The sequence below is a fragment of the Desmodus rotundus genome, chromosome 11 (genome assembly GCF_022682495.2).
Source record: "Desmodus rotundus isolate HL8 chromosome 11, HLdesRot8A.1, whole genome shotgun sequence".
Lineage (NCBI taxonomy): Eukaryota > Metazoa > Chordata > Mammalia > Chiroptera > Phyllostomidae > Desmodus > Desmodus rotundus.
In genome coordinates this window covers 71,539,575-71,566,377 of record NC_071397.1, presented here as the reverse complement: position 1 = coordinate 71,566,377, position 26,803 = coordinate 71,539,575, and the positions used below count along the sequence as shown (strand labels likewise).

Sequence of the window (26,803 nt, the reverse complement as noted above, 5' to 3'; positions counted from 1 at the left end):
AATTTCCCTGAGAACAAAAAGCTTGATACTTTAATAATAAACCTCTAACAGTATTTAAAATTCTAAGATTTGAAAGTGACAATGATAATCAGATACTAAAAATCTTGACTCTGGACTGTATGAATTTGCCTCTGGATGTAAGTTTAACAAATTATTCAGAGAGCCTGTGGAAAAAAATGAAAGTAAATAAAAATATTTTTGAAATTGCTATAGTTAAAGTCTACTCTGTGTACATTTATAATAAAAATTGTAAACAACGTAAAATAACCAGTGGATGAATGCATGATTACATTATTATAATAATCAATTAATATCATACGATAGTTGAACTAATTCTTGGTTTATTAAATCTTAAAAGCAATACCAAGTAAAAAAAGCCACAAGGCAAAATATATGTACAAAATGGTATCATTTACAAGTTCAGATACATGTAAAGTAGTAACAAATATTGTTCATAGATTCACATATATAAAGTAACTTTGGTAATAACAAATACTAATTCAAAATAGTGATTATCTCTAGGTCAAACTGGAAAGGGGGAGAAAAACAAACTTGGGAACAGACAACTGAGACAACTTACATTTATAATGGTTTATTTCTCAAAATAATCTAAAGCAAATAATGAAAAAAGTCATGAATTTAAAAAGCTGTAGGATGAGCACTTAGAATATCACTCAATAAACTTCTTGGAATGCGTGAAATAGTATGGTAATAAAATTTAGTTTGAGATAATATAAACTAGAGTTTAACTAAATATTACTTTATGATGGTGATTATCAGCTGGTTCTTTGACTATGTGCTGAAACAGATTCTTCTTTTGGGCTCCATTCGTGTTCAGAAGTAGAGGCCTGAAAATCAGAAGATATTCATGAAGTTCAGTGAAGTAAACACACAAGAAATTCAAAGGACTTCTAATAATTTACCCATATACATACACAATTATTTTCATAATGAATAAAAAATTTTGGTAAGGATATAAAAGGAACTCTTTTTAAAAATTATTGTATCTTAGGAATAGAAACTGGGGGATGAGTATGTCTAAAACTTTTATCTCTCCATTTGTCTATACTACTTTTGTTATAATGTAATGAACTGGTTTCCCCAAATAAACTTCACTGCTAACTGAACTATACAACTCTTTAAGAAATGTACTTTCATGGTAAAAAATAAATAGGTAACACTGTAAGAAGTATAGTAATTAGTGGAAGCAGAATTAAGGTCACAGCATAAGCTATGAGCATAACCAAGCTTTGCCAAAATCTTAGCCTTACGAGATTATCTTTTTCTCCTCCCAGATACTCCTCTGTCTACTATTCTTATGTATTAGTTGTGACAGTGGTAGTTACTAACATTTATAGGACTACAAACCTTGGTTGTATTCCAAAGTCAACAAACCATGGTTGACATGCAGGCTTTTAAAGACCTTTAGGAGTAAATTAAACATAAGAGAGATCAAGTAAAAAAAATTTTTTAAAAGAGATGGCCTTTTTTTAAGAGCTTCCCTCAGGTTTCCTAATGCTACACTGAATTGCTGATGCGAATGAAACATAGGTTCTTCATTTAACTATGTGTCTGTAAAGTGACCATTTAGGCTATCCTTATCTCTCAAAAATATCAGCAGGCTGACAGCACTAGGAAAAAATAACACACTCTTGAAATGTTGTGATTAATTATCAAGGGACGACTGTTCATCCATTGTAGGCCATACATGGTTAAACATTAAAATTTCTGGTTGTCCATGTATAAATCAAAACATTTTAACATAAAAACTTACCTTTTACGTTTTAAACTCACAAGTTGGTTATTCTGAACCAATGTAACAATAAACTGGACAATCTAAAAGGAAAATACAAATACAATTTTTTCCATTATAGACTCCTAGGTCTTTAGTCTACATTACGAACTTTAAAAAATTCAAATATTATACATGTCCTCTATTCTAAGTCATATAATTTCTCAAATACTAACATATTTGAAATTTGGATACATCTTAAAATTGGTATCTAAAGAAACATACCAGTTTCCAGGCAGAATAATCTGTGGTAAAAGTTGCTACTACCTAGAACAAAGAGATGCCTAAAAATTCCTTCCTTCCTTCCTTCCTTCCTTCCTTCCTTCCTTCCTTCCTTCCTTCCTTCCTCCCTCCCTCCCTCCCTCCCTTCCTCCCTCCCTCCCTCCCTCCCTCCCTCCCTTCCATCCACCCACACACCCATCCAATATTCAGTTATTTGTTTTGGTGATAAGTATCAAGCATGCCTAAATACAGACCCCCCAATTTTACAATTCTTTCAATAACATGATGATGCAAAATAAAAAATACAAAACAAAAACATGGTGTTCCACAGGCAACATTTTTCTTACACCAAGTATTATAATAGTGGTAAAAAAAAATGCAAACTCTCTCAAAATAAAAGATCATAAAATTTTCAAGTTAGAAAGTTTATTGACTGTAGAAAAATTATTGTTGAACCACTAACCATCTGTCAAAGCTTCCTGCTGACAACCAAAAGAAACTGGTTTAATCTTCCAAGTCTTATTAAATTTAGAGGAAAACTATTACAGAGATTAAGACATGCCACATTCCTCCATATTTTATGACAGTATTTCTTAAAAGTGTGGCCCCTGGAGCAGCAGCACTGGCCTAGAAACTTGTTCGACAAGGGATTCTCAGCTCCACTCCAGGACTGCTGAATCTGAAATTCTGAGGATGGGCCCAGCAATGCTGTGTGTTTAATTAGCAAGACATCCAGGTGGCACTAATGTGAATACGAGAGGCATACATGGTATGGTACACCTTGAAATTATATTGTTAACCTCCTAAAGGAGCTAAAAGTGAGGGTATCACATGATGAATTATGAAAAACAGTATATCACTGAAAGGCTATGAATGAAGAGAAAAGGGATTAGAGGACAATGTTGACTGCAGAAAGCTTCCCTGCAAACTTTGGGAAATGTAATTACATAATTAAAATAAAGAATTGTCAATTAAAAATACAAATTGTATAGCTTTAATATTGTATGTTCTCCCCCAAAAGAGGCTACTAAATAGTTTACCTTACAATCAATATGAAATTTTCCATGAAAAAAATAAACATTTTTTATTTTTAATTTATTGAAATTATTGGGGTAACATTGATTAAAAATATTATATAGGTTTCAGTAGTACAGTTCTATAATACATCATCTATATATTGTATAGTATGTTCACCACCCCAAGTCAAGTCTCCTTCCATCATCATTTATCCCTTCTTTACTCTCTCCTACCTACCCCCACCCCCCTTTCCCTCCAGTAATCACCATATGGTTGTCTGTCTATGAGGTTTTTTACCCTTATTTCCTTTTTTTCTTAATCCCTTCAAAATACAAACATGTTAATTGAAGAGTCAGACAACATTACAGTGTACGGAAAGGTTAGCCACTACGTTACTTATTCAAAAAAAAAAAATGCTAAGAGTTGACAAAAAAACATTTACACTAAAGATATCTTTAAAATAGTTCAACTTCAATTATTTTTTAAATTTATTAAAAGGTGTTATCAGAAAATTCTAAAAGCATTAGTAATTGTATTTATAAGAACATGTGTGGCTACATTTCTCCAGAAATGTTCTGCCCCTCAGTTTTCTTTTTATACTTCTGCTTCACACCATACAGAATTTACAACTTGGAGATGAGGAATCTCTCATGTACCACATCTAACTTCTGTACCTGGTAAGTCTTGTAAAAGAAACCTCACATAATTATTTCCAATTAATTCAAAGCCAAAGAATAAATGGCAAGAGTTAAAAATCAATTCCATGAATAGAGAAAAAATTATTGGCTGTCATCATACATTATATAAACTCCCTAAACCCTACCAAAACATACAGATGCAAACTCAAATCTGAGCAGACAGAACGTTAGCTTTCACAAAAAACTGAAATGTTATATAAGTATTTTACAAACTATTTTTGCCATTAGAGGAAAAAACTACAAATTATGGTGTGTTGTAAGTTAGTATTTAACCAAAACACCATTTTCTGGAAAAGAAGCAAATTTTTAAAATAAAGTGTAGGTTAAGGTACATTATCATTTTAAATCAAGTATCCTTAACAGGACTGCATGCTGAAATTAGCTATGGTAGTTTTGAAAATATATATACTTGCACTTAAGAGTAAATTTCTACAATCAACCTTTACTTTCATACTATTTTTTTTAAATATAGGCTATCTATTTTGACTATAGGCCAAAGGCTGCAACTACCATTCATCTCTGTTCTAAACTGTTCCCCTAGATTCAAATCCTGCCAGTCATAACCCTATTTTTAGCATGAACAAGCTGAAGCTCTCCCACCCTCCCCCCTCTAAAAAAAACTGTTGCTTAAACTTGAGTCCAGTTTTCTAATGAGCAAAAAATAGCTACCTTAATTACTTTTATGTGTCATCTCTTGTTAACATCTGAAAGCTGATATGAACACATCAAATCACCAGGATACAATACACCAGAGATTCTCAGTTCCCCCAATAATTTTCAGGTCAGATACTAAAATCTAAGATTTATTTTACAGCATCTGTATTAATGCTTTTCTGCACAGATTAATAACAACATACATTGACAGCTCATTTTTTTAACTCATAATTTGGTTGACTGATTTGAAAATATTAGTCATTTATCTTCTGAACCTGTATGCATGCCTTTCAGAGTAAAAAACAGTAAAAACAACAAAACAAATGAACAAAAAAACCCCACACAGTAAAGCTTTGTTTTTATAGGAAAAATTGTGTAAGAAATTGGGAGTATATTAATTATGCTTCTATGAATAAAGTATCTTACAGGTGTTCTATCAGGCAAAGGTCCTTAAACTTAGTAACTGGGAGTACAGAATGACCATATTTAGCTAATGAAAAGATTTTTTATTAAAAAGAACATATAACACTTGTCCTAATTTGTTTAATTTCATAGTTTTACTTCTATCTGTACACCCAAAATACAAGAAACGAAAACCAATCAGACTATGCAAAGGATACTTTGGGTCAAAAATGATACTCAAACAAGCACAATTATGGTCATGGGAAAAAAGCCTACCTTTCGAATAACTTGTTGCTGTTGTGCATGTTTTGCTCGTAATTCTGACACCTCCTTCCAAAGGGACTCATTCTCACTATATCATTTATTAAGAAAACAAAACAAAACAAAAAACAATTTAGTCAGAAAGCCAGGCCTCAATATCTTTAAGCAAACCAGAGAATACCATAGGTATAGAGAACAAGCTGATGGTTGCCAAAGGGGAGGGCATGGGAATAAAACATTTTTTAATTAAAAATAAAGATTTTATAAAAATACCAGAGAATTTAACTAGTCTTTATTACACATTTTTATAAGACTAGAAAATCTTTGGTTCAATTATATATATGGCAACTATCTTGATGCAAATCCAGAATCATTCCTTCATAACTCTAGTAGCTTCTACTCATGGCAATATCTACACAAAAACTTAAGACTCATGCCTACATCCATATAGTAGTAGGCAATTAATTCCTCTGAAAATTGGGTTCATTATTTCTTATTTAAGCTAATCTTAAAACTATGGCTACCAAGTGAATTCAGTACTTGCGCTTAGGAAACAACTCTTAAAGCGAAGTAACATTTACCTAGCACTTGGTATGCTCCAAGTACTATGCTAAGCATTTTATATATCCTAGTAATTTAGACTTCTCTCAAATCCATCAAGAAAGAAATTATTCTCTATTTTATACATGAGGACGCTGAGACTCAGAGAACTGACAAGACTTCTCCAAGATCACACAGGTAATTAGTTAAATATTAAAGTAGAAATAAAGTCTGCTGGACTTCAAACTGTCTATCTTAAGATCTGTCTCAAACACAAGCACATGAAAACACTAAAGAATATTTTTTAAAGCATTTCCATATATGACAAACCAAAAAAATAGAGGGTACCGAAAATGAGACTTTAATACATACTGAAAAAAATACTGTACTTTTTCTGGCTCAGAAATGCAAAGATACTGTCATCTGCCTACTGAAGGTAAGGAGGAGAATGGCTATCCCCAAGACTTAAAGGATAAATTTGGGATCCCATTCCTTAAAGACTAAACCTGAGATTCAAGGAACTGGGGCAAAGGGCATCTCAGTAGACACAAGATACATACAATAAAGCAGCATAAGTGATTAAATAAGCAAAATGGGGAAACTTAAAATTAAGGCCTAGTCAAAAAGGGTATCAAAGTCCAATATTACTCTTTTAACAAAAATACTGAAGAACAGTTAATAGAACTGTTTTCTATCCCATATTTGAAATGGGATAGAAAACACACAAAATCACTACTCTCAAAACCTGGACATCAATTAGGATGAGCAAAATCTCAACTACTTACTAAAAAAACAAGTACACATCTACACTACATACAACCTATTACTGTGGCAAGTTAGGATAATGGTGCTAAGAACTATAGTTACAAATCAAAGCATCTTTTGTAGATAAAAGGTTTCAATAATACTCTGTCCAATGTACATAAAATAAATATCAAGTAGAGCAAGTCTCTTGTGTCCTTTTTTCCCTGTTTTTTAAGTCCTACTTTTCCTTAAGAGATAGGCCACACAGGAAAGTCATAAAAAACATCTTAAAAGAATAGGTAACATGTGTAGTACTTTTATGCCTTTGTGTGCACTCATATGTGTCTAATCATATAAAAGCTAACCTATGTAAGACTCAGATTTCCTACACCAATTTAAAGATCTACTGTTTCCCATTTGTTTGTTTTTTCTTTTGTTTCCCTTGCCTGGGGAAATATATTTGATAGAATATTGCTACAAGGAATGTCCAAGATTTTCCTGCCTATTCTTTCTTCTACAATTTTATGGTTTCAGGTCTAACATTTAAGTCTTTGATCCATTTTGAATTTGTTCTTGTGTGTGGTGTAAGAAAGTGGTCTAGTTTCATCTCTCTCCATGTATCTGTCCTATTTTCCCAACACCATTTACTGAATAGTTTATCTTTAACTGGTTCTATGTGCTTGCTTCCTGTTTTGACTATTAATTGACTATAAAGGTGTGGATTTATTTCTGGGCACTCTATTCTGTTCCACTGATCTGTCTGTTTTTATGCCAGTACCAGGCTGTTTTGATTACTATAGTATAGTTTGATATTAGGCAGCATGATTCCTCCAACTTTGTTGTTCTCTAACAGGAATGTTGTTCCTATGTGGGGCCTTTTGTGGGTCCACATAACTTTTTGAAATATTTGTCCCAGTTCTGTGAAATAGGTCATTGGAATCTTGATAGGAATTGCGTTTAATCTATAGATTGCTCTCAGGAGTATAGACATTTTAATGATGTTAATTCTTCCTATCCATGAATGTGGTATGTGCTTCCACTTACTTGTATTGCATAATTTGTATCAGTGTCTTACAATTTTCTGAATACAGGTCTTTTACATCCTTGGTTGGGTCTATTCATAGGTATCAAACTAAAATGTTTTTGCACAGCAAAGGAAATCATCAACAAAATAAAAAGACAACCCACAGAATGAGAGAGCATATTCGCCAATATATCTGATAAGGTGTTAATATCCAAAACTTATAAAGAACTTACAAAATTCAACATCAAAAAAACAAAAAGCCCAATTAAAAAGTGGGCAAAGGACCTGAATAGATATTTCTCCAAAGAGGACGTAAAGATAGCCAATAGGCATATGAAAAGATGCTCAATGTCACTAATCATCAGAGAAATGAATATTAAAACCACAATGAGATATCATCTCACATTTGTCAGAATGGTTATCAAATACATTAACAAACAAGTGCTGGGGAAGATGTGGAGAAAGGGGAATGCTTTTGCACTGTTGGTGGGAATGCAGACTGGTGCAGCCACTGTGGGAAGCAGTATGGAGATACCCCCCAAAATTAAAAATGGATCTGCCTTTGACCCAGCGATTCCACTCATGGGGCTATATCCGAAGGAAACCACAAAACTAATTTGGAAGAATGTAAGCATCCTTATGGTCACTGCAGTGTTATTTACAATTGTGAAGACATGGAAGCAGCCCAAGTGTCTATCAGTAAATGAGTGGATAAAACTATGGGACATTTATACAATGGAATACTACTCAGCTGTAAAAAAGAAGAAAATTTTACGCTTTGCCAACAGTATGGATGGGCCTGGAAAATATTATGCTAAATTAAATAAGCCAGATGGAGAAAGACAAATACTGTCACTCCTATGTAGAATCTAATGAACAAATTAGGAAAATGGGGACAGACTCATAGATGGAAAATAGGATGACAGCTGGGGTGGGAGGTGAGGGGATGGAGGGATGGAACAGAAAGGAAAAAGGATTTACGGACAACAGTGTGATGACTGCTGGGGGAAGGGGGATATAAAGGGATTAAAAATGGCAAAAAAAATACAATAAATATTAAATTAAAGAAAAAAAAAACAACAACAAAAAAGATCTATTGTTTCACGAAGGCTTTTGTATCATATAGTTTTGCATGCCCAGGTTTTTATATTCTTTCGACCACCATCATGAAAACACAGTATTGGGGTAAAGTCTATGGCTACAAATCAATAAAGGGAACCAATACTTACTGAAAAATGATCTTTGATCTTGGTTTCAATGACATGACCTAAAAGTAAAGCACCAACCTCCAACACACTACACCCAACACATAAACACCAACCCGTATATGAGAATTATATTTGAAAATCATACTTTACCTTTTTAATTCAGAAAGCCTGGACTCAATAGTTTCTTGTTTTATTTGAACCTTCTGAGCACTACTTATAATTTTTGTTAAATCTTCCTGACGAATTTTATTTTCTTCTGGTTTTGAAGATGAAACCTTTCAAAAAGCAAATTTAGGACATCAAACAAATACTAAATACCATGGTTGTAATTCAAAGCTTCCCTATTACAAGATGTTTTTGTAGTCTGTTCAGGAAGTGAGATCAAGTTCCAAAAAACCCAGGATAGGATTCTAGGAAGAGAATAAACTTTATGGCTCAAAGAGAGAGGGTAAGAAATAATTAGTCTACTTTTTTTTTTATGTGGGAAATTTCCACAAGCAGAAACATCTTAAGGGCTTTTTAAATTTTTCATTTCCTTCTGTCAAATTCCCTGTAATTTTCCCAAGCCTCTTTATTATCACATTACATGTTTAATTAAATTCATGCAGTAATAGCTTCATGCTAGGCCATTTTCTTCCATGGTCCACTACCCTTTTACCTCACCCCTTCCTTTTGTAGATTTGGTAAAAATATCTTATTTCAGCAAAAAAAAAAATTCATTAAAAAATGTATTGTTATATGTCTACTATACGCAAGGGACTTATTCTGGGGTTTCATTATTTGGCAGTAAACTACATAATAGCCCTCCAGCGAACTTACATTCTAGCAGGAGCTTACATTTTTTAAGCTAAAAAAAGAGTGAGCTATCCCAATGTGAATGACTCCTCAACCTCAGTCAGAATGTAAACATTTTCCTTCCCTTTAAAAGTATTTTGAGCCCTTAGTATAGTTCAGCACCAGGAAAGAAAAATAGAAAAAAGTAACTTTTTCTGTATGGACTGAGCACTGGCCTGCAAACCAAAGGGTCGTCAGTTTGGCTCTCAGTCAGGGCACATGCCTGGGGTGCAGGCCAAGTCCCCAACAAGGGGCACATGAGAGGCAACCACACATTGATGTTTCTCTCTCTCTCTTTCTCCCTCCCTTCCCCTCTCTAAAATAAATAAATAAAATCTTTTAAAAAAAATGTATTTGTCTGAATCATCCCAACAAAGAACACGAGTACAGTTTTATACATTCTTAATGTCAACAGCTGAAATGTTTCTTGACCAAGTATATTACATGGCAAAGCCCTAATTAAATCATGTTAACAATAGCTCACCTTCCTTTTAATGTTCTCCAGCAAGTCATCCTGGCCTTGTTTGAAGTAAGGATGCTGAAATTCAACAGGACCATCTCGTTCCTGTTTTACAATTCCAGAGTCAATATGCACTACTTTACGGAAACCATCTGAAAAAGATTCAAAATCCAGATGACTAAAACAGAGGAAAGTCAAAAATTAATGATGCTTCTATGCAATATATTTTCCTCTTTATCATGCTAATGGGGGAAAAACACTGTTTAATCAGTGGCTGATGACACTAGACCAAATGAATTGTGGTCCATACTCACACATATTCAGTTGCCTCACAAAGCTCGCCATGTTATTGTGCTTGAAGTATTTGGGAAGAATTTCCTTTGCAAATCTTTGTTCATCCAAAACTAGAAAACTTTGACCATTCTGAAAAATTTAAAAATTCAATTAGTTAAAATCCTCTGATACTATATGATACATATAAACCCCGAAACTGGGCAATCCTTTCATAGTAACTTCAGACCAACAAATTATTTGTGTTAATGTCAACAAGAAACAAGTTCCAAATAAGTGCCGAACTGCCATTAAGTTTTTTGATGTCAAGTTCAAAAGCTTAGCAGTGTCTCACCAAAATCTGTATCATACTCTATGGTAAAATATTAGAAAAATTTCCAGACTTCCAGCCAAGATGGAGGCACAGGTAGATACTCTTTGCCTCCTCACACAACCAAATGAAGCACAACAAATTTAAAAACAAACAAAAAAAACCCCCAGAACTGCCAGAAAACTGAACTGTGTGGCAGTCTGACAACCAAGGAGTCAAAGAAGAAACATTCATTCAGACTGGTAGGAGGGGCAGAAATGGGCAGCCAGGATGGAGAGAACACACAGGAAGGTGACAGCGGGCAGACCCAGCAGTCCCACACTGCATGAGGATAAATGGGGAGGAACAACTGGGAAGCAAGACAGACCAAGTAATCCAGGGTCCCAACATGGGGAAATAAAGCCTCAAAACCCCTGGCTAAAAAAACCTGTGGGGAAATTGCAAGGCACTCCTGGCCTCACAGGAGAGTTCGCTGGAGAGACCCACAGGGTCCTAGAACATACACAAACCCACCCACCAAGGAATCAGCTTGTGGGTAGAAGGGGAAGTGACTGAAAGATGGCCAAGAACTGAGCAAGCAGCATTGTTCCCTCTCAACCCCCCCTCCCCCCCATACAACACCAGAACATAGAGACTTCAGTTGCCCCACCCTGGCGAATACCTAAGGCTCCACCCCTTACAACCTAATAGGCACGCTGAGAGAAAGAAAAGTGGCCCAAACAAAAGAACAGATCAAAGCTCCAAAAACAGAACTAAGTGATGAAGAAATAATCAACCTATCAGATACAGAGTTCAAAACACTGGTAATCAGGATGCTTACAGAAATGGTTGAGTATAGTCGCAAAACAGAGGAAGAAGTGAAGGCTATGCAAAGTGAAATAAAGAAAAATATACAGGAAACCAACAGTGAAGGGAAGGACTGGGACTCACATCAACAATCTGGACCTGAAGGAAGAAATAAACATTTAACCAGAACAGAATGAAGAAACAAGAATTTAAACAAATGAGGAGAGGCTTAGGAACCTCCAGGACAACTTTAAATGTTCCAACATCCAATCATAGGGATGCCAGAAGGCGAAGAGGAAAAGCAAGAAATTGAAAACATAATGAAGGAGAACGTCCCCAATCTGGCAAAGGAAACAGACTTCCAGGAAGCTCAGAGTCCCAAAGAAGTTGGACCCAGGGAAGCACACACCAAGGCACATCATAATTACAGCAGCCAAGATTAAAGACAAGGAGAGACTCTGAAAAGCAGTAAGAGAAAAGGAGACACCTACAAAGGAGTTCCCATAAGACTATCAACTGATTTCTCCAAAGAAACCTTCCAGTCAAGGAGGGGCTGGAAATAAGTATTCAAAGTAATGAAAGGCAAGGATCTACATCCAAGATTACGGTTTCCAGCAAAGCTATCATTTAGAATGGAAGGGCAGATAAAGTGCGTCCCAGATAAGGTCAAAATAAAGGAGTTCATCATCACCAAGCCTTTATTATATGAAATGTTAAAGAGACTTATCTAAGAAACAGAAGATCAAAAACTATGAACAGTAAAATGACAACAAACTCACAACTATCAACAACTAAACCTAAAAGTCAAAAACAAAAACTAAGCAAACAAGTAGAACAGGAACAGAATCATAGAAATGGAGCTCACATGGAGGGTTATCAGCAGGGAGGTGGTGGAGGAATAATGGGGGAAAAGGTACACGGAGTAAGAAGCATAAATGGTAGGTAGAAAATAGACAGGGGGAGGTTAAGAATAGTATAGGAAATGGAGATGCCAAATAACTTACGCGTACAACCCAGGGACACAAACTAAGGGGAGAGGGAATGCTAGTGGCAGGGCAGAAGGTAATAAAGGGGAGGAAAAAAAATGGGACAACTATAATAGCATAATCAATAAAATATACTTAAAAAAGAAAATTTCCATTAAATCAGAAACAAGAAAAACAAATACAATATGTGGCCAGCATAATTATTTAATATTGTTTTAAAGTGAACAATATTAGACAAAAATAAAATTTGAGAGGCTGAAGCAGAATCCTTTTTGTTATAAAAATAATTATATCTGTACAATCATTTAAAAAACTAAGAGAATTTAGCAAGATTCTTCTTACTAATTAATATTTAAAATCACTAGTATCCTGTCATTTAAAAAATAAACTTGAATCTTACTAGAAAAATATAGTAATCAAAACATTAAGGTACTTACATAAAGACAGATGAACCAACTCATACAATAGAAAGCCCAGAAATACTGAATTCTCACATACACAGTCCCAAGATTTTTTATAAGGGTGCCAAAACCATTTAATGAGGAAGAGACCGTCTTTTCAAGAAATGATGTTGACAAAACTGAATACTAACATGCAAAAGAATGAAGTTTGAACCTTTACCTTAAATCATATACAAAAATTAACTCCAAATAGATGAAAGAACTAAACTTATAAACATTTCAGAAGAAACCGTAAGGAAAAGCTTCATGACATTGGATTTGGCAATGATTTCTTGGATAACACCAAAAGCATAGGCAAACAAAAGCAAAAATAAACAAATGGGGCTACCTCCGACTTACAAACTTTTCTGTAAAGGACACTATGAAGGAAAGGCAGCCCATGGAATAGAAGATAATATTTGAAACTCGTATCTTACAAGTGGTTAATATCCATATATATAAAGAAAGTGGCCATCAGGTGAAGTGACTTCAGTGGGAGGGATCTGGATCACTGGCCGATAAGGGGAACCCACCACCCTCACCACGGGTCTTGTCCCGGTACATATGGGATGTTGTATCTCAACCCCAAAGGCAGTGGAAGGTGGGGCGTCCACCTCAGAGCTTATCGTTGGCACCTTGTGACCCTGGCAGTGGAAGAGGGAGTTGGAAAATCTTAAGCTGAGGGCAGAGGCGGAATCTGGGGACCAGCCATGTGTTAGGGATTTGAACGATTTCCCCCAAGTCTGTGGCATGCAGGCCCAAGCTTCCCAGGGAGACACCAGTTGTTCTTGGGCTCCCGTGAGGACTTATAAAACTTTTTGTGGCTGGGGACTGTAAAACCTAAACGAGGAGAGTAGTCAAGGGAAAACAGATCAACCTTTTTAATTTTTTTCTTTTACTTGTTCTTTTTTTAATATTGAATTTGGGTCACATTGGTTAATAAAACCATACAGATTTTGAAGTAAAATTAAAAAAAAAAAAAGAACCTCTACAACTCAACAATGGCAAAAACAACCTGATTAGAAATGGGTAAAGGATTTGAGTAGACATTTTTCCAAAGAAGATATACAATGAACAATAAACACATGAAAAGATGCCTAACATCACTAATCATTAAGGAAATGAAAATCAAAACCACAATATTACCACTTTATAGCCATCAGGATGGCCATTATTAAAACATACACACAGAGGGGAAAAAAACAGAAAATAGTATTGGTGAGGAGGTAGGAAAATTGGAACCCCTGTGCATCACTGCTGGTGGCAATGTAAAATAGTGCAGCCACTGTAAAAAAGGCTTTGGTAGTTCCTCATAAAATTAAACACACAACTGCCATATAATTCCATTTCTATGTATATACCCAAAGGAATTGTGAGCAGGAACTTGAAAGGATATTTGTACACCCATCTTCATAGTAGCATTATTCCCAGTAGGCAAAAGGTGGAAGCAACCTAAGTGTCCTCTGATAGATGAATGGATAAAGAAAATGTGGTATATACATACAATGGAATAGTATTTTGCTCCAAAGAGGAAAGAGAGACATGCTACAACATGGATGAACCTTGAAGATAGTATGCTAAGTGAAATAAGCTAGTCACAAAAGAGCAGATACTGTATGATTCTACTTATATGAGATATTTAGAATAGTCAAATTTATACAGACAGTACGATGGGCTAGGAGGAAGGAGGGAACTGGAAGTTCTATCTGATAATTATGAAGTTTCAGTTTGAGAAGATGAAAAACATTCTGGAAATGGGTGGTAGGGATGATTTCACAACAAATGTGAATATACTTAATACAGTATAGCACTGAACTGTACACTTAAAAATGATTAAAGTGGTTAATTTTATGTTATGTATATTTTATCACAACAAAATTAAAACTAAAATGGAATAAAAGATTCCAGTAATAGAAAAGTATCAAGTATCTAAAAATAAGTTTTAAAAATATACAAGACCTTTCAGAAAATATTAAACTACAGAGGGACAAATACACTGTTGTAAAACTGTTAATTCTCCCGAAATTAACCAATACATTAAATTCTCTCTCAATTAAAACAAAAAGATTTTTGGTGGCAGGATTAAGAGCTGCTAACACAAGGATATATTAAATACTGAAGTTCACTGGCAAAAGTAATTATGTAGCAATACTCAAGGAAATATAAAAGCAAGGTGGGAGAGGTGTTAACCCTATCCCATATAGTTGGTAGAATCACAGTGTTTACAAAAGTTTGGTACCAAAGAAAGGATACACTAGAGAGTACAAAGAAGTAAATATGAGAATTTAATAGAGAATAAAAGTAGCATTTAAACAGGAGGGAAAATCAAGAGGGAAAAGGATTAGTTAATAAACTCTCCATTTGGAAAGAAAAAACAAAAGCTCACTGCTCCCTCACTCTTCACTATCAAGCTTTTGGAAGCATGACGTACATAATAAACCCAGAAGACATACAACTATAAAGTAATAAATTTATTCATGGAGACTGCTACCTGCCTACCCTCTTTTTTATTTTTTAAAACTAAAATTGTATATATTTAAGTTTTACAACACAATGATTTGATATATATGCACACAGTAAAATAACTGTCAGTCAAGCTAATATATCATGTCCATCTGCATAGCAAAAGTATCAACAAAATAAAGTAACCTAACAGAACGTAAGAAACTATTTGCAATAAAAATCTGATAAGAGATTAAGATCCAAAATATGAGAGCATACAACTCAACAAGAAAAAAAAAAAAAACCCACAATCAACAAATAGGCAAAGTACTTGAATAGACCTTTTTCCTCAAAAGACAAACAAACAGCTAACAGGTATATGAAAACGTGCTCAACATTACTAAACACCAGGGACATGCAAATCAAAACTGAAATGAGGTATCACCTCATACCTGTCAGGATGGCTACCACCAAAAAATAAAAGAATATGCTGGCAAGAATGTGGAAGAAAGGGAACTCTTGTACAGTGTTGGTGGGAAAATACACTGGTAGAGCCATTAAAGAAAACAGTATGAAGTTTCCCTTAAAAAAAAAAAAATACTACATGGATCTAGTAATACCTCTTCTGGGTATATACACAAAGGAACTGGAATCAGTATCTCGAAGAGATATCTGTTCTCCTGTGTTCACTGCAGCATTATTCACAGTAGCTAAGATGTGGAAAATTCTAAGAGTCCATCCATCAATGAAAAAACTAAATTAAAAAAATTGTGAAAAATTGTGATATTTATATATTTATGTGATGTGTGTGTGTGTATATATATATGTGTGTATACACGAGGTCTGTCTGAAAAAAGTTCAGCCATTGTTAATGCAATAAGAACAGTTTGTGCGACATTGATGTAACCTGGCACCTAAGGAGAGTGAACTGAAATGCTATGCATGAACAAGGACAACTTCACTGTAGTCAGTCGGGGTGGTAGACACCTTTGAGTGAGCATGTGTAACTGTGTGGCCGTCACATTCAAAATGACTGAGCAAGCAGAGCAACCAATCTGCTCAAATTTTGCATTAAGCTCGAACATTCCTCCACAGAAACTATTCAGATGATTCAGAAAGCAACAACTATGGGCAACTGGTCATTGGCAGCTTCATCACAACAATGCACTCGCTCATGCATCACATCTCTTGCAGAGACTTTTGGTGAAACATCAAATCACCCAGGTGACTCAGCCCTCCTACAGCCCAGATTTGGTGCTCTGCAACTTCTGGCTTTTCCCAAAAGTAAAATCACCTTTGAAAGGGAAGAGACTTCAGACCATCGATGAAATTCAGGAAAATTTGACTGGGCAGTTGATGGCATGGTGATTTGAAGAACTGTGTGAGGTCCCAAGGTGCCTACTTTAAAGGGGACTGAGGCATCATTGTCCTATGTACAGTATTTCTTGTACCTTGTATCTTCTGCAATAAATGTCTCTATTTTTCTTATTACATGGCTACGTACCTTCTGGACAGACCTCGTTATATTCCACAATGGGACAGTATTATTCAGCTTTAAAAAAAGATGAGAGACCTGGCTAGTTGAATTACAATTTTGTTTGATGCTGCAACTACATTTATCAGTCTCCCTTACAATTAAGAGGTGGCCAAATAACACACCTAACTAATAAGATAAAGGTAGAACGTATTCAGTGGGGCTTCTAGGAAAGTTTCTAAAATGGAAGAGAGATTCATACTGTCAAACCTCTACATCCCATATCCCTGCTTAGTACTTGGAGCTAATGGCTAGAACTCCAGCAAACCACTGATGCAGAGGAACTAAGTATGGCTGAAAAGACCAGAGGGAGACTGGGCAACTTCAGATGTAAGAGGAGAATATAGTTTATATCGTTGAAGCCAATAATAGTGTTATTTTAAAAAGCTCAATAAAGTTGAAGACTATTAACATAACACTTTAAACATTTATGACAAAAGATTAATTGCAGTAATTAAACATTTCTAACAAATGAGAAACAACGTGAATTTTAGGGAGACTCGGTTTCATTCATAATTAAATGTACAGCAGAACAAATAACTTTTCACTTATTAAATTGGCAAAATTTAGAAAGTTTAATAACTAGTATTGGTTATTAGGTAGTAACTTAAAAATGCATAATTTTTTCCTATCTTCAAAGGACTTCCCCTCTCAACCTACCCATCCACCCCCATTTGTCTTTTCCTTCAATGCAAAATTTAACAAACACATTTTAAAATTCCCTTTGCCAATTCAAGACCATCTACTAACTTTCACTAAGAACTGGATTCTGTTTCCCTCACTTTACTGAAACCATTTTTTCTAAAATGTCAAATGCCAAAAGCATGTCCTCTTTTCTGTCCTGATCTTCCTACCTCTCTCTGTGGCATTTCACTTAGCATTACTGACAATCCCCTCCTTAAATGCTCTACTCTTGGCTTTAAAACTATACACTATTGGCTATCCTATCTCTTGTATTTCCTTTCAACTGCCTTCCACCTATCAAGAGGTAGTGTGTTTTTGGTTTCTATCCTTGACCATGGCACCTATTATACTCCTTCCTTAAGCAATCTCATCCACAATAGTGTATCTAATTACTGACTTCATTACATATGATTATCACATCTACATCTCTGTCCTTGACCATCTCGAATTTCACATGTGAATTTCCTACTGTCAACATTTTTACACAATGCTGTTTAACTATATTCTACCCTACTATCAATTTCAAACATAGATTCCTATTCTCCCCAAATCATCTTTTTCCTGTATCCTCCATCCTCTCATTCTTCCCGTCCCTTTAAGTTACCCAATTAAGTTTGACATCAACAAAAAAATAAATTAAAAACTCTCAATGTTAACAGCTAGTATTTAAGGGAAATATTAAAAATGTTCCCTTTCCAAATAAGGAAAAGGAATCCCGTGATTGCTCACTTCTATTTGACATCATTCTTGGGGTCTTAGCCATTGCAAAAGAAAACAAAGTGAAGGGACAAGGTTCTAAAAGAAAGAACAAAATTGCTATTTACAGATGTTACAGATGTACACTTAAGAGAACCCAAATCAGTAAAATGATTAGCTCACTGGTTTAGTATAAATGTACAAATGGTACTTGTATTTCTCAGCAATAGTCAGAAATATATTTTAGACTAAAGGATATCACATACAACATCTATAAAATACCTAGAAAGAAATCTAACAAAAATGTGCAAGACCTAATTGCAAAAAATTATAAAACTTTATTAAATAATAAAATGAATTTAGAAATATGTCTTGTTCATGGGAATACACAATATTGTAATGATATCTATTTTCCCTCATCTATTTTACAATTTCAATGCAATTCCAATAAAAAAAATCCCATTTTTTAAAAATGGAGCTTGATTTTATAATATATGGAATATCTAACACCAACAATAGTTATGATACTCCTGAAGAATTAGTTGCCCTCCCAAAAGCAAGACTTTTTATAAGCTATGGTAATTAAGATATGTTGTATGGGCATGTAATATGTGACTGTCTGATGGGAAAGAATAGAGAACCTAGAAACAAAACCATAATATATAATTTTGCTATAAGACAAAGGTAGCAAATTACATATCACTGGGGAAAGAAGAAACTGCTCAATAAAGGGGCTAGGACAGCTAAATGTTTATATTAAAAATAATGAAACTGGTTCTGTCTTATGAAACAAAAAATCAATTCTAGGTGATTAAGATATGAAATGTTAACCTTTAAAACTTTCAGAAGGAGATAGAAAAGTATTTTTCTCCATTTGGGGTAGTAAGGGAAAACATTCTGAAGAAACAAAAAGCATAAACAACAAAAAAGATAATTTAAATTACATTAAAATTAAGAACCTCTGTTCATCAAAACAATGTAAAAAGATAAGCCACAAACTGCGAGAAGATATAGGCAGCAGGTATATCCAAAAAAATGAATATACAGAACATACAAGGAGTTCCTACAAATAAAAATAAATAAATCACCCCATAGAAAAATGGTCAAACATTTCACAGAATAGGAAACATAAATGGTCAGTAAATACAAAAAGGTGTTTGAACTTACTAGTAATCAGGGAATTATAAATAAAGACCTTGTTGAGATTAACACTTTATATCCAGAAGATTGGTAAAAATGATAAAATAAAATTTTGAAGATATGTGTTAATGGAAAATATCATATATCGCTAAAAAAGTATATACTGGTTTGATCTCTTTGGAAAACAATTTGAACTATACTGAGGCTGAATATTTCATACCACATTTTCCAACAATTCTACCCTTCAGCGTAAGTGTATATACGTTAGAAAAATTTTTGCTTATATACACCAGGAAAGGTAAATAAGAATATTCATAACAACATACGACATCTCTTCTCTTTCTTGAGTCATTTTCTTCCGTTAACTTCTACGGCCTCAGTCTCTGCCTTTCCTTTCATTGTTCCTTCTCAATCTCTTTGGCTAGATTTATCTTCTCTTCATACCCTCTAAATGTTGGAATACCCTATCTCTCAGTTCCTTCTATCTTCATTTGTCTCCCTGGGTGATCTCATCCAGTCCCATAGCTTTTACCACTCACAAGATTCAAATTCCACCCTGAACACCAGTCTTATATCCAAACATCCTATTCAACATTTCCACATGGATGTCTTCGAGTGTAGAAGTCATTCAGGCTGTTCTTAGATATTCGTTCTCCTTCCTAACACTGCACTTCCCCACCTCTTTTAAAATTAGTGTGACCATATGACAAAGTATAGTCAATGAAAATGTAAGTAAAATAAAATAATTTTTAAATAATACTAGTGATCCATTCACAATCTCAAAGTTAATATGCGCCCCTCTCCCCGGCATTTCTCCAAATCATCCTGTATCTAAACAAATGGTATGTACCATCATTCATCCTGCTGCTCAGGCCCAAACTAATTCTTCTGTCTCTCCTCCAACTTCAGTCAATTTATCAGTAAGTTCTGCAGCTCTGCCTTTAAAGTAGGTATCAAATCAGACTACTTCTCACCACTTTCACTGCTACTACCCTAATCTCAGCCACACTATATTCAAAGCCATAGTGGAAAACTGTCATAGTCTTCTAAATAGTTCCTTCATCTCTAATCTCCTCACCATGGCCCTAAGGCCCTATACAAACCATCTGCTCCTGCCTACCTTTCTGACCGCACTCTCACATTCTCTAAGATACTCTAATCCCATGCGCCTTTTCAAATCATATGAACAAGCCATGTTCAAGGCCTTTATATTTGCCATTCTCCTCTGGTCCACTCTTTCTAATCATTCAAGTCTCTGCTCAAAAGTCACCTGTTCAGAGAGGCTTTCTCATTACCTAAAATACCCACAAATCTGTCATTTTACGTGCTAGTTATCAATTTATTGCTCCAAATTAATTCATTGCCTACTCTGCAAACATGGAGCTGGGTCCCATAAATATCCTTTTTTTTTTCTAGATGGCACAGTATTAAGCTCTGTCAGTAGAAGAAACAAGAGAGATATTAAAAGAGGAAGAAATTCTCCTTCCTAATTCCAGTGTGTCCTTAACAGGCTCCTTCATTGCATAAAGGTTCTTCAGCACCTACAGTGCACAGAATACCCCAAGGCTAGCAGCTTCCCCCGACACTCCCTCTCCCTTGAAGGTTTCAAATTATAGTATCTCTTATAAGACATCTCCCCATGAATAGCTTTCTAGGGTATCCTACAACAGCAGTCCCCAACCTTTTTGGCACCAGGGACTAGTTTTGTGGAAGACAATTTTTTCACGGACCAGGGTAGGGGGAATGGTTTCAGGATGATTCAGGCACAATATTCACGCTCACCTCCTGCTGTATGGACTGGTACAGTCTACAGGATGGAAGTTGAGCACCCTTGTTCTAGAGCAAGGGCTGATAAACATTTTCTTAAAGGGCTAGACAGTAAGTATTTTAAGCTTGCAGATCATAGGACCGTAACTCTGCCCCTGTAGCAAGAAGTCAACTATATGAACAATACGTAATAAAGCAAGCATGGCTATGATCCAATTAAACTTTATTTGCAAAACAGATGGCTGGCTCTTGGCCATAGTTTGCCAACATCTACCCTAGGGGTTATATTTCCTGGAAAGTTCTGAAGGATGAATTCCCAGTAAGTTCCACCCGTGTGGCACCAGTAACTTCTTTGCCATTCAGTGAAACATGGTCATACTCTTTCCAAAATGGTCAGGAAGACTCAGAAAGACGGTTTTTACTTGGGCACTCTAACTTGGAAACTACCTTAGCCCTAGCAGTGATGGCTGCCTCTTGTAACTTCTATTCTTTTATTCTATAGAGTTTTCTTTACTCCAGTTCACCTAATATAGTTAGAACTCTATTAAACTTTCCCTATTCAAAAAAGTGTGATTTGTCTCCTAAATGGACCATAAATTGACACTCTCTTTTCACCATGCTTTATTTTCTTTATAGTACTTTATTGTATTATCTGTGTCTGCTTACTTTTAATTATCAGTATCCTTCACTGGAATGTAAGCTCTGTGAAGGCATTTTGTTCACTACTAAACACAGTACTAACACACTGTCTAGCCATAACAGATTCACAACAAATATTTGTGACTGAAAAAGTGAATTTGTGTCACAGTACATCAGATTTTATTTTTAGACTTTCACTCTTCGGTTTTATAAATGAGAAGATGAATGCCTCCTGGTTATTTCTCTCTCACACATATTCAATCCCCATTCACTCCTTGTGTCTCTCCACTTTCAGTATTCCTGTAGTCTCCACTCTAAAATTTATAAATAATCTGAATGTAAACATTCCACCTTATTGATGTTTTAGACCTATGAATTTCAAGCACTACAACACAGAACTCTCCCTACACACTTTCTAAGGGGCAGAATGCCATTACTAAGGGCAGTGGGAGAAATGGGTAGCTTCTCTTTAGGCCTCACCCATAAATGTTGACAAGTTTCTGCGGAGTAGCAACAGTTGTTATGGCTCAAATTGGTCCTCTTGGTTAAAAACATCTGAACTATACTTACTAATAATCTAATACGTCAGCCACATTACTTTAAAACATTTTTTGGAATAGAAATTAGCAATGCTCTTTCAAATAATCAGTCTATAACTTCTTAATGTTCACCAACCACTCCATTCCTTCTGAGCCTCGAGCTCATTCTCTCTTACATATACAAACTAAAAATACTTCTCAATCAATCTTTCAGCTTTTCTCTAGGTCCACATAAGGTGGAGCTCTGCCACACTTGTGGCCTTTCTTGTTTTCACTTGGCAATACTGTCATAATGTAATGGTTGCTGAGAAGTACAAAACAATACCAGAACATTAGGAGGTTTAAGAGCCTACGGAACAAACTCGACCAAGATAACTAGGAACATTGGACAAATTCTATTTTCGCATCCTTTTCCTTGTGTGTCCAGATTAATCTCTGCTGATTTGAGTGGGGTAGGGATGTACAGAACGCCAAAGGACACACACAAAAGAAGGTGAATATAAAGTCTTCAGTGGAAATCACTTATTGGTCTTCTCAAGCAATCTGAAGGATAGACACAAAAGTAAATAACACTGGCAAAACAATGACTTTGTTTTTTTCCTTCTTTTATACTGCTTCATTTCAACATATGTGAGTATCAAATATCAATAGCAGTAAAAGCTGCTTCAATGGCAAGAACTTCTATTCAACTTCCATAACCTCATCTCTGAAAGTCAAGTTTCCCCAGTTGCTTCCAAGCTAAACCTGTGTCCTCTGTTTAGTACTTTTTCTACAACTGAAACAGTTTTAGGTCATCCAATTGTACTATCTGGCCTTGATTTAGCAACAAACTACCTACCAGAGCCAAAATAGCTAAATAAAATTTTGAAGATACAGGAAATGAAGGAAGCTGAAAAAGAAAATAAAAAGAAACTTCCATGGGGAGAATATGGGAAAAATAAGTATAGTAAGTTTTTAAAGACACTCTGGATCTCAAGACATTTCTATTATTTGATTCAAAAATACACTTAGTATAATCCTGAGTGCTTGGGATATTGTATTTCTATAATTAATGATGAGAATGAAAATATTATTTCACCTTTAATTTTTGTCATATTACAAGTTTCAAAGAAAACTAAAGTTATACAAGTCTTTAGGAATATTAAGCCAAACTTTAGTTGGTAAGAGTTTTCTCCTCTTGCCTTACACTCAAGCTGGAGGAGTAAATTATTTTCAACAAATGAAAAAAATATTGCATAAAATATTGCCATTCCAAGACATCTGCTGCTTCTAAAAGGTATTTTTTATTGTTGTTGAATACAGTTGTCTCCATTTTAAAAGGTCTTAATATGATTTTCACTGAAATATAGTACAAATGCTAAATTACCCAACAAAAGTTCAGCAAAACAAGTTTGAAAGAAACCAGAAACTTCTTTTAAATAACTTTTTTTAATAGCAACTTTTAAAACATAAGAGTAATTTACTTTGGTTTTTCCATCTAACATCATTGTTTAATTAAAGTTTTACCTTTCATTGACACTTTTTTTTGAAAAATCTGTAGGAGAGACAGACAGCTTCCCTAAACCACTATCCTTTACCCCTAAACAATATTAAATCCCGACTGTCCACTGACTTGTGAAAGGGTAACCCTTTGGTAACTAAATATTATGTCAACCTATATTAAGTGTTGTGGTGTTGCTGGAACACTGATCTAGAAGGTCAAAAATCTGTGTTAACTTCCACCCCAAATAATGGCTAGCTTTGTAATTACAAATAACTAATCCTAAACCTCAAATCCTTATCTACAAGGTAAGTCTCAACTAGAAGATTTCTAAGGTTCTTTTAAAGCATAATTTGATTTTTATCATCATCCTTAGCACTCCCGTTACATATTTCAAGAATTTCAGATTCGTCAAACATTAAGTACCTACTGTGTCCCTGGCATAGATACTGTCCCTGCCCTCAATGAATTTATATTTTAGGTGTTCCATTATATATTAAAAATGTGCAGTTAAGTTTAGACTTAATGGGAAAAATAGGAATGATTTTAAGTTGCTTATTTGGCTTAGAATTCATAAAATGATGCATTTATGGATTAGTATGAAACTCTCCACATTTGATGCTACTCATAAGAATATTAAAATATTTTGGCTAATAAGAATTTATTAGACCTGCAACTGACATAATGCCCTCTAATTAAAACCAATTACCAACATACAGCGTCTGGCAGAAGTAATGCCTGCTTGAGTGAGGTTGGTAAGGTAATAATGTGGGTGTAATAATTTCTAGTTTTAATTTGAACATTTCACCTAAAATGTCATATGGTGTGCTTGAGTGTGCTATTGTGTTGTTACAGAATTACATGCTTATGATTTTGTAATTAAAAAAAGGGGGGCATTATTTGTGCCAGACCCTGTATTTATGTACCATTTTTAGGCAATAAAAACAAAGCCCATGCAAGCTAAAAAAGCATGATAAAGTCAGTCTGGGTGGGAGGGAGACTCTCAATCCAATATGCAACATGAATACAAGGCTGAGTAGCAGCAGTCTGTGCTGATCCATCTTTGTCAACTTTTAATCCTTCTGACTGATGAAAGCATGAGACATCTGTTTATTTTTAAGTGTATGCAGGCAACTGGCTTCCCTATTTTCACCTTTCTTTGTACAACTGCACAGAATTCATCAAATGCTTAATGCCATCCAGTTGATGATACCTTCAAGAAAAACTGAGTCCTAGAAGATTTAAAAAAAGGACAAATGACAGTAATGTACGATAGAATATGGTAGTCAGAACTTCAAGTACTCAACATAGTGTTCCCTGTTAAGACAAAAGTGAATAATATAACTGAGAACTCCTATGCCAGGAAAGGAACAGAAGAGAGAGAAAGAGAGGAGGTAACACTGTGCAGGTAGTTTTGATTTCTTCTCCAAACCTCTAAGCAAGAAAATATCCCAAACAGATGATCATCTATAATAAGTAGGGGAAATCCGTTGCCCTTCACAAAACAATTCCAACGACCTAAGAGTGAATTCTAACGCAAACACATTGTTCACCTAAAAATCATTCTGCTTAGAATTTTAGTGTTTGGAAGTTGAACTGGCCTTGGATCACCTAGGCAACCCGTCCATTTTACCAACGTTGAAGGACAGGCCAGACAAGATAAGGAGCTTGACTAAGGTCATCCCTGTTTAGTGGCACAGTTGGGATCAAAACAACAATCGAGGCATTCCATCTATCACTCCGAAGCAAGTGTTAATGAAATTTAGTGACTCATTTTAAGTAGCTCCTTACTAAGTTACTGAACTCTTAGAAGCACTTTTACTAAAATAATCATAAAAATCCGTATATACAAATGGCTCAGAATCTCCTATTTTCTACATCATACTTTAAAACCTATTGATAAGCAGTAAGCTGCATTTGAACACCTGCCTCCTTCCCTGCTCATTCATGCTCTCCCCATAAAAATCCCAGATGTAAAGTGGAGTGTATGCTTGGAGAGGAGAATCGGGTCCCTGCGGCAGATTTTCTCAGATAAACCCCGGCGTTGAAGATCCAGCCCAGGGCTGCTTGCTGGTAACCCGCGAGCCGGGAGGGGGGACCGAGTGTGAGTGTGCAGTAAGGCGGCTCCCGCGCCCTCGGCTCATCGGCCGCACCCCCGCTCTGCCCCGCAGGTTCCGAATGCCCACCGGGCTGGACCGTTACGAGGCCTCCTCGGCCGCGGGGCCGGGCGCGGGCCGCCCCTCCCCCACCGCGGCCTGGGATTAGCGGCGCCAGTCGGGACTTGAGAGGCTCCCCGCAACTCCCCGCGGGAACAATAATACAAGGGGTCCCCCACGAGGCCGAATACCGAGGCCCGCGGCCTCCCGCCACCCCACGGGCCTCGCACTGGGCGTCGAGCCACAGGCCGCGAGGGACAACCCCGCGGGAGAGAGCGAGAAAGGAAGCGGTTAGGCAGGGGGTTCGGAGGCTGCCGTACCCCGATCCCATACCTGGCTCCAGGTGATAAACTCGTTGGTGTGGGTTTCCTCCACAAGCGTCCACAGCTTGCTGAGGAAAGCTGGCACGTTCGAACTCTGCTTCATTGTTAACGAGGCGCAGGGATTCCAGGTTCTACACCAGAACGCAGCAGTGGCGTTGGCGGCGACGGCAGCTGCTCCCCGAGAACGCCCACAACGCAGGCGCAGCAGTTCGCGGGCCCCGCCCCCCAACCTCGCCGTGCGCGCAGCAAGTAGAGGGAGCCCCTAGGCTGCACGTGATGGACAAGTCCCCGCGCTCCGCCCGTGAGCACTGGCCCCGCGCAGTCTCATTCCCAGCCAATCCGAGGCGCTGACTACACGACAGAGAAAAGCGATTGGATACTACGGACGTGAAGGGGGTGGGAGCAAAAGGGGGCGCTGCCTTCTCATTCGCCTTTTATGCAAGAGCCCCCACTGTAGCGGACCTTTGGCCTGGGGACCATGTTTGGCTGTTTCACGTGGAAACAGTTTTGGGTTCCTGGGCTGTGACTGAGAGGCTATAACATGTCTTCACAGGCATGAGTCATAAGTTTGGCAAGCACGTCTGGTTTGTGCCAGTTAGCAGGAAAGAGTACAATAATAAAGGTAGGAGAAAGGAACAGTTGTCAAGCCTGATGTGTTATGCTACGAATTGAAACTATCTTAAAAATAATAAACCTTGTTCTTAAATTTTAATTAGAAGAAAATGGGCCCTTTA

At 36.1% G+C, this 26,803-nt stretch overlaps 1 protein-coding gene across 2 annotated transcripts in view; it reads right to left on the bottom strand.

Annotated features, from left to right (window-relative positions):
* The window catches only part of HSF2 (heat shock transcription factor 2), a 37,485-nt gene extending 11,130 nt beyond the window's left edge, over positions 1 to 26,355 (bottom strand). The window contains exons 1-7 of one of the 2 annotated variants that reach the window (XM_024551846.2): positions 26,080 to 26,355; positions 10,171 to 10,279; positions 9,881 to 10,008; positions 8,713 to 8,837; positions 5,062 to 5,137; positions 1,775 to 1,836; positions 761 to 848 (exon numbers count right to left, since the gene is read on the bottom strand). In XM_024551846.2, the coding sequence (XP_024407614.2) occupies positions 761 to 848; positions 1,775 to 1,836; positions 5,062 to 5,137; positions 8,713 to 8,837; positions 9,881 to 10,008; positions 10,171 to 10,279; positions 26,080 to 26,172 (681 nt within the window). In that variant the 5' untranslated portion in view covers positions 26,173 to 26,355. The remainder of the gene's footprint in view (positions 1 to 760; positions 849 to 1,774; positions 1,837 to 5,061; positions 5,138 to 8,712; positions 8,838 to 9,880; positions 10,009 to 10,170; positions 10,280 to 26,079) is intronic. The other variant, XM_024551844.3, reaches the window with a different exon arrangement.
* Positions 26,356 to 26,803: the final 448 nt, after the last annotated feature.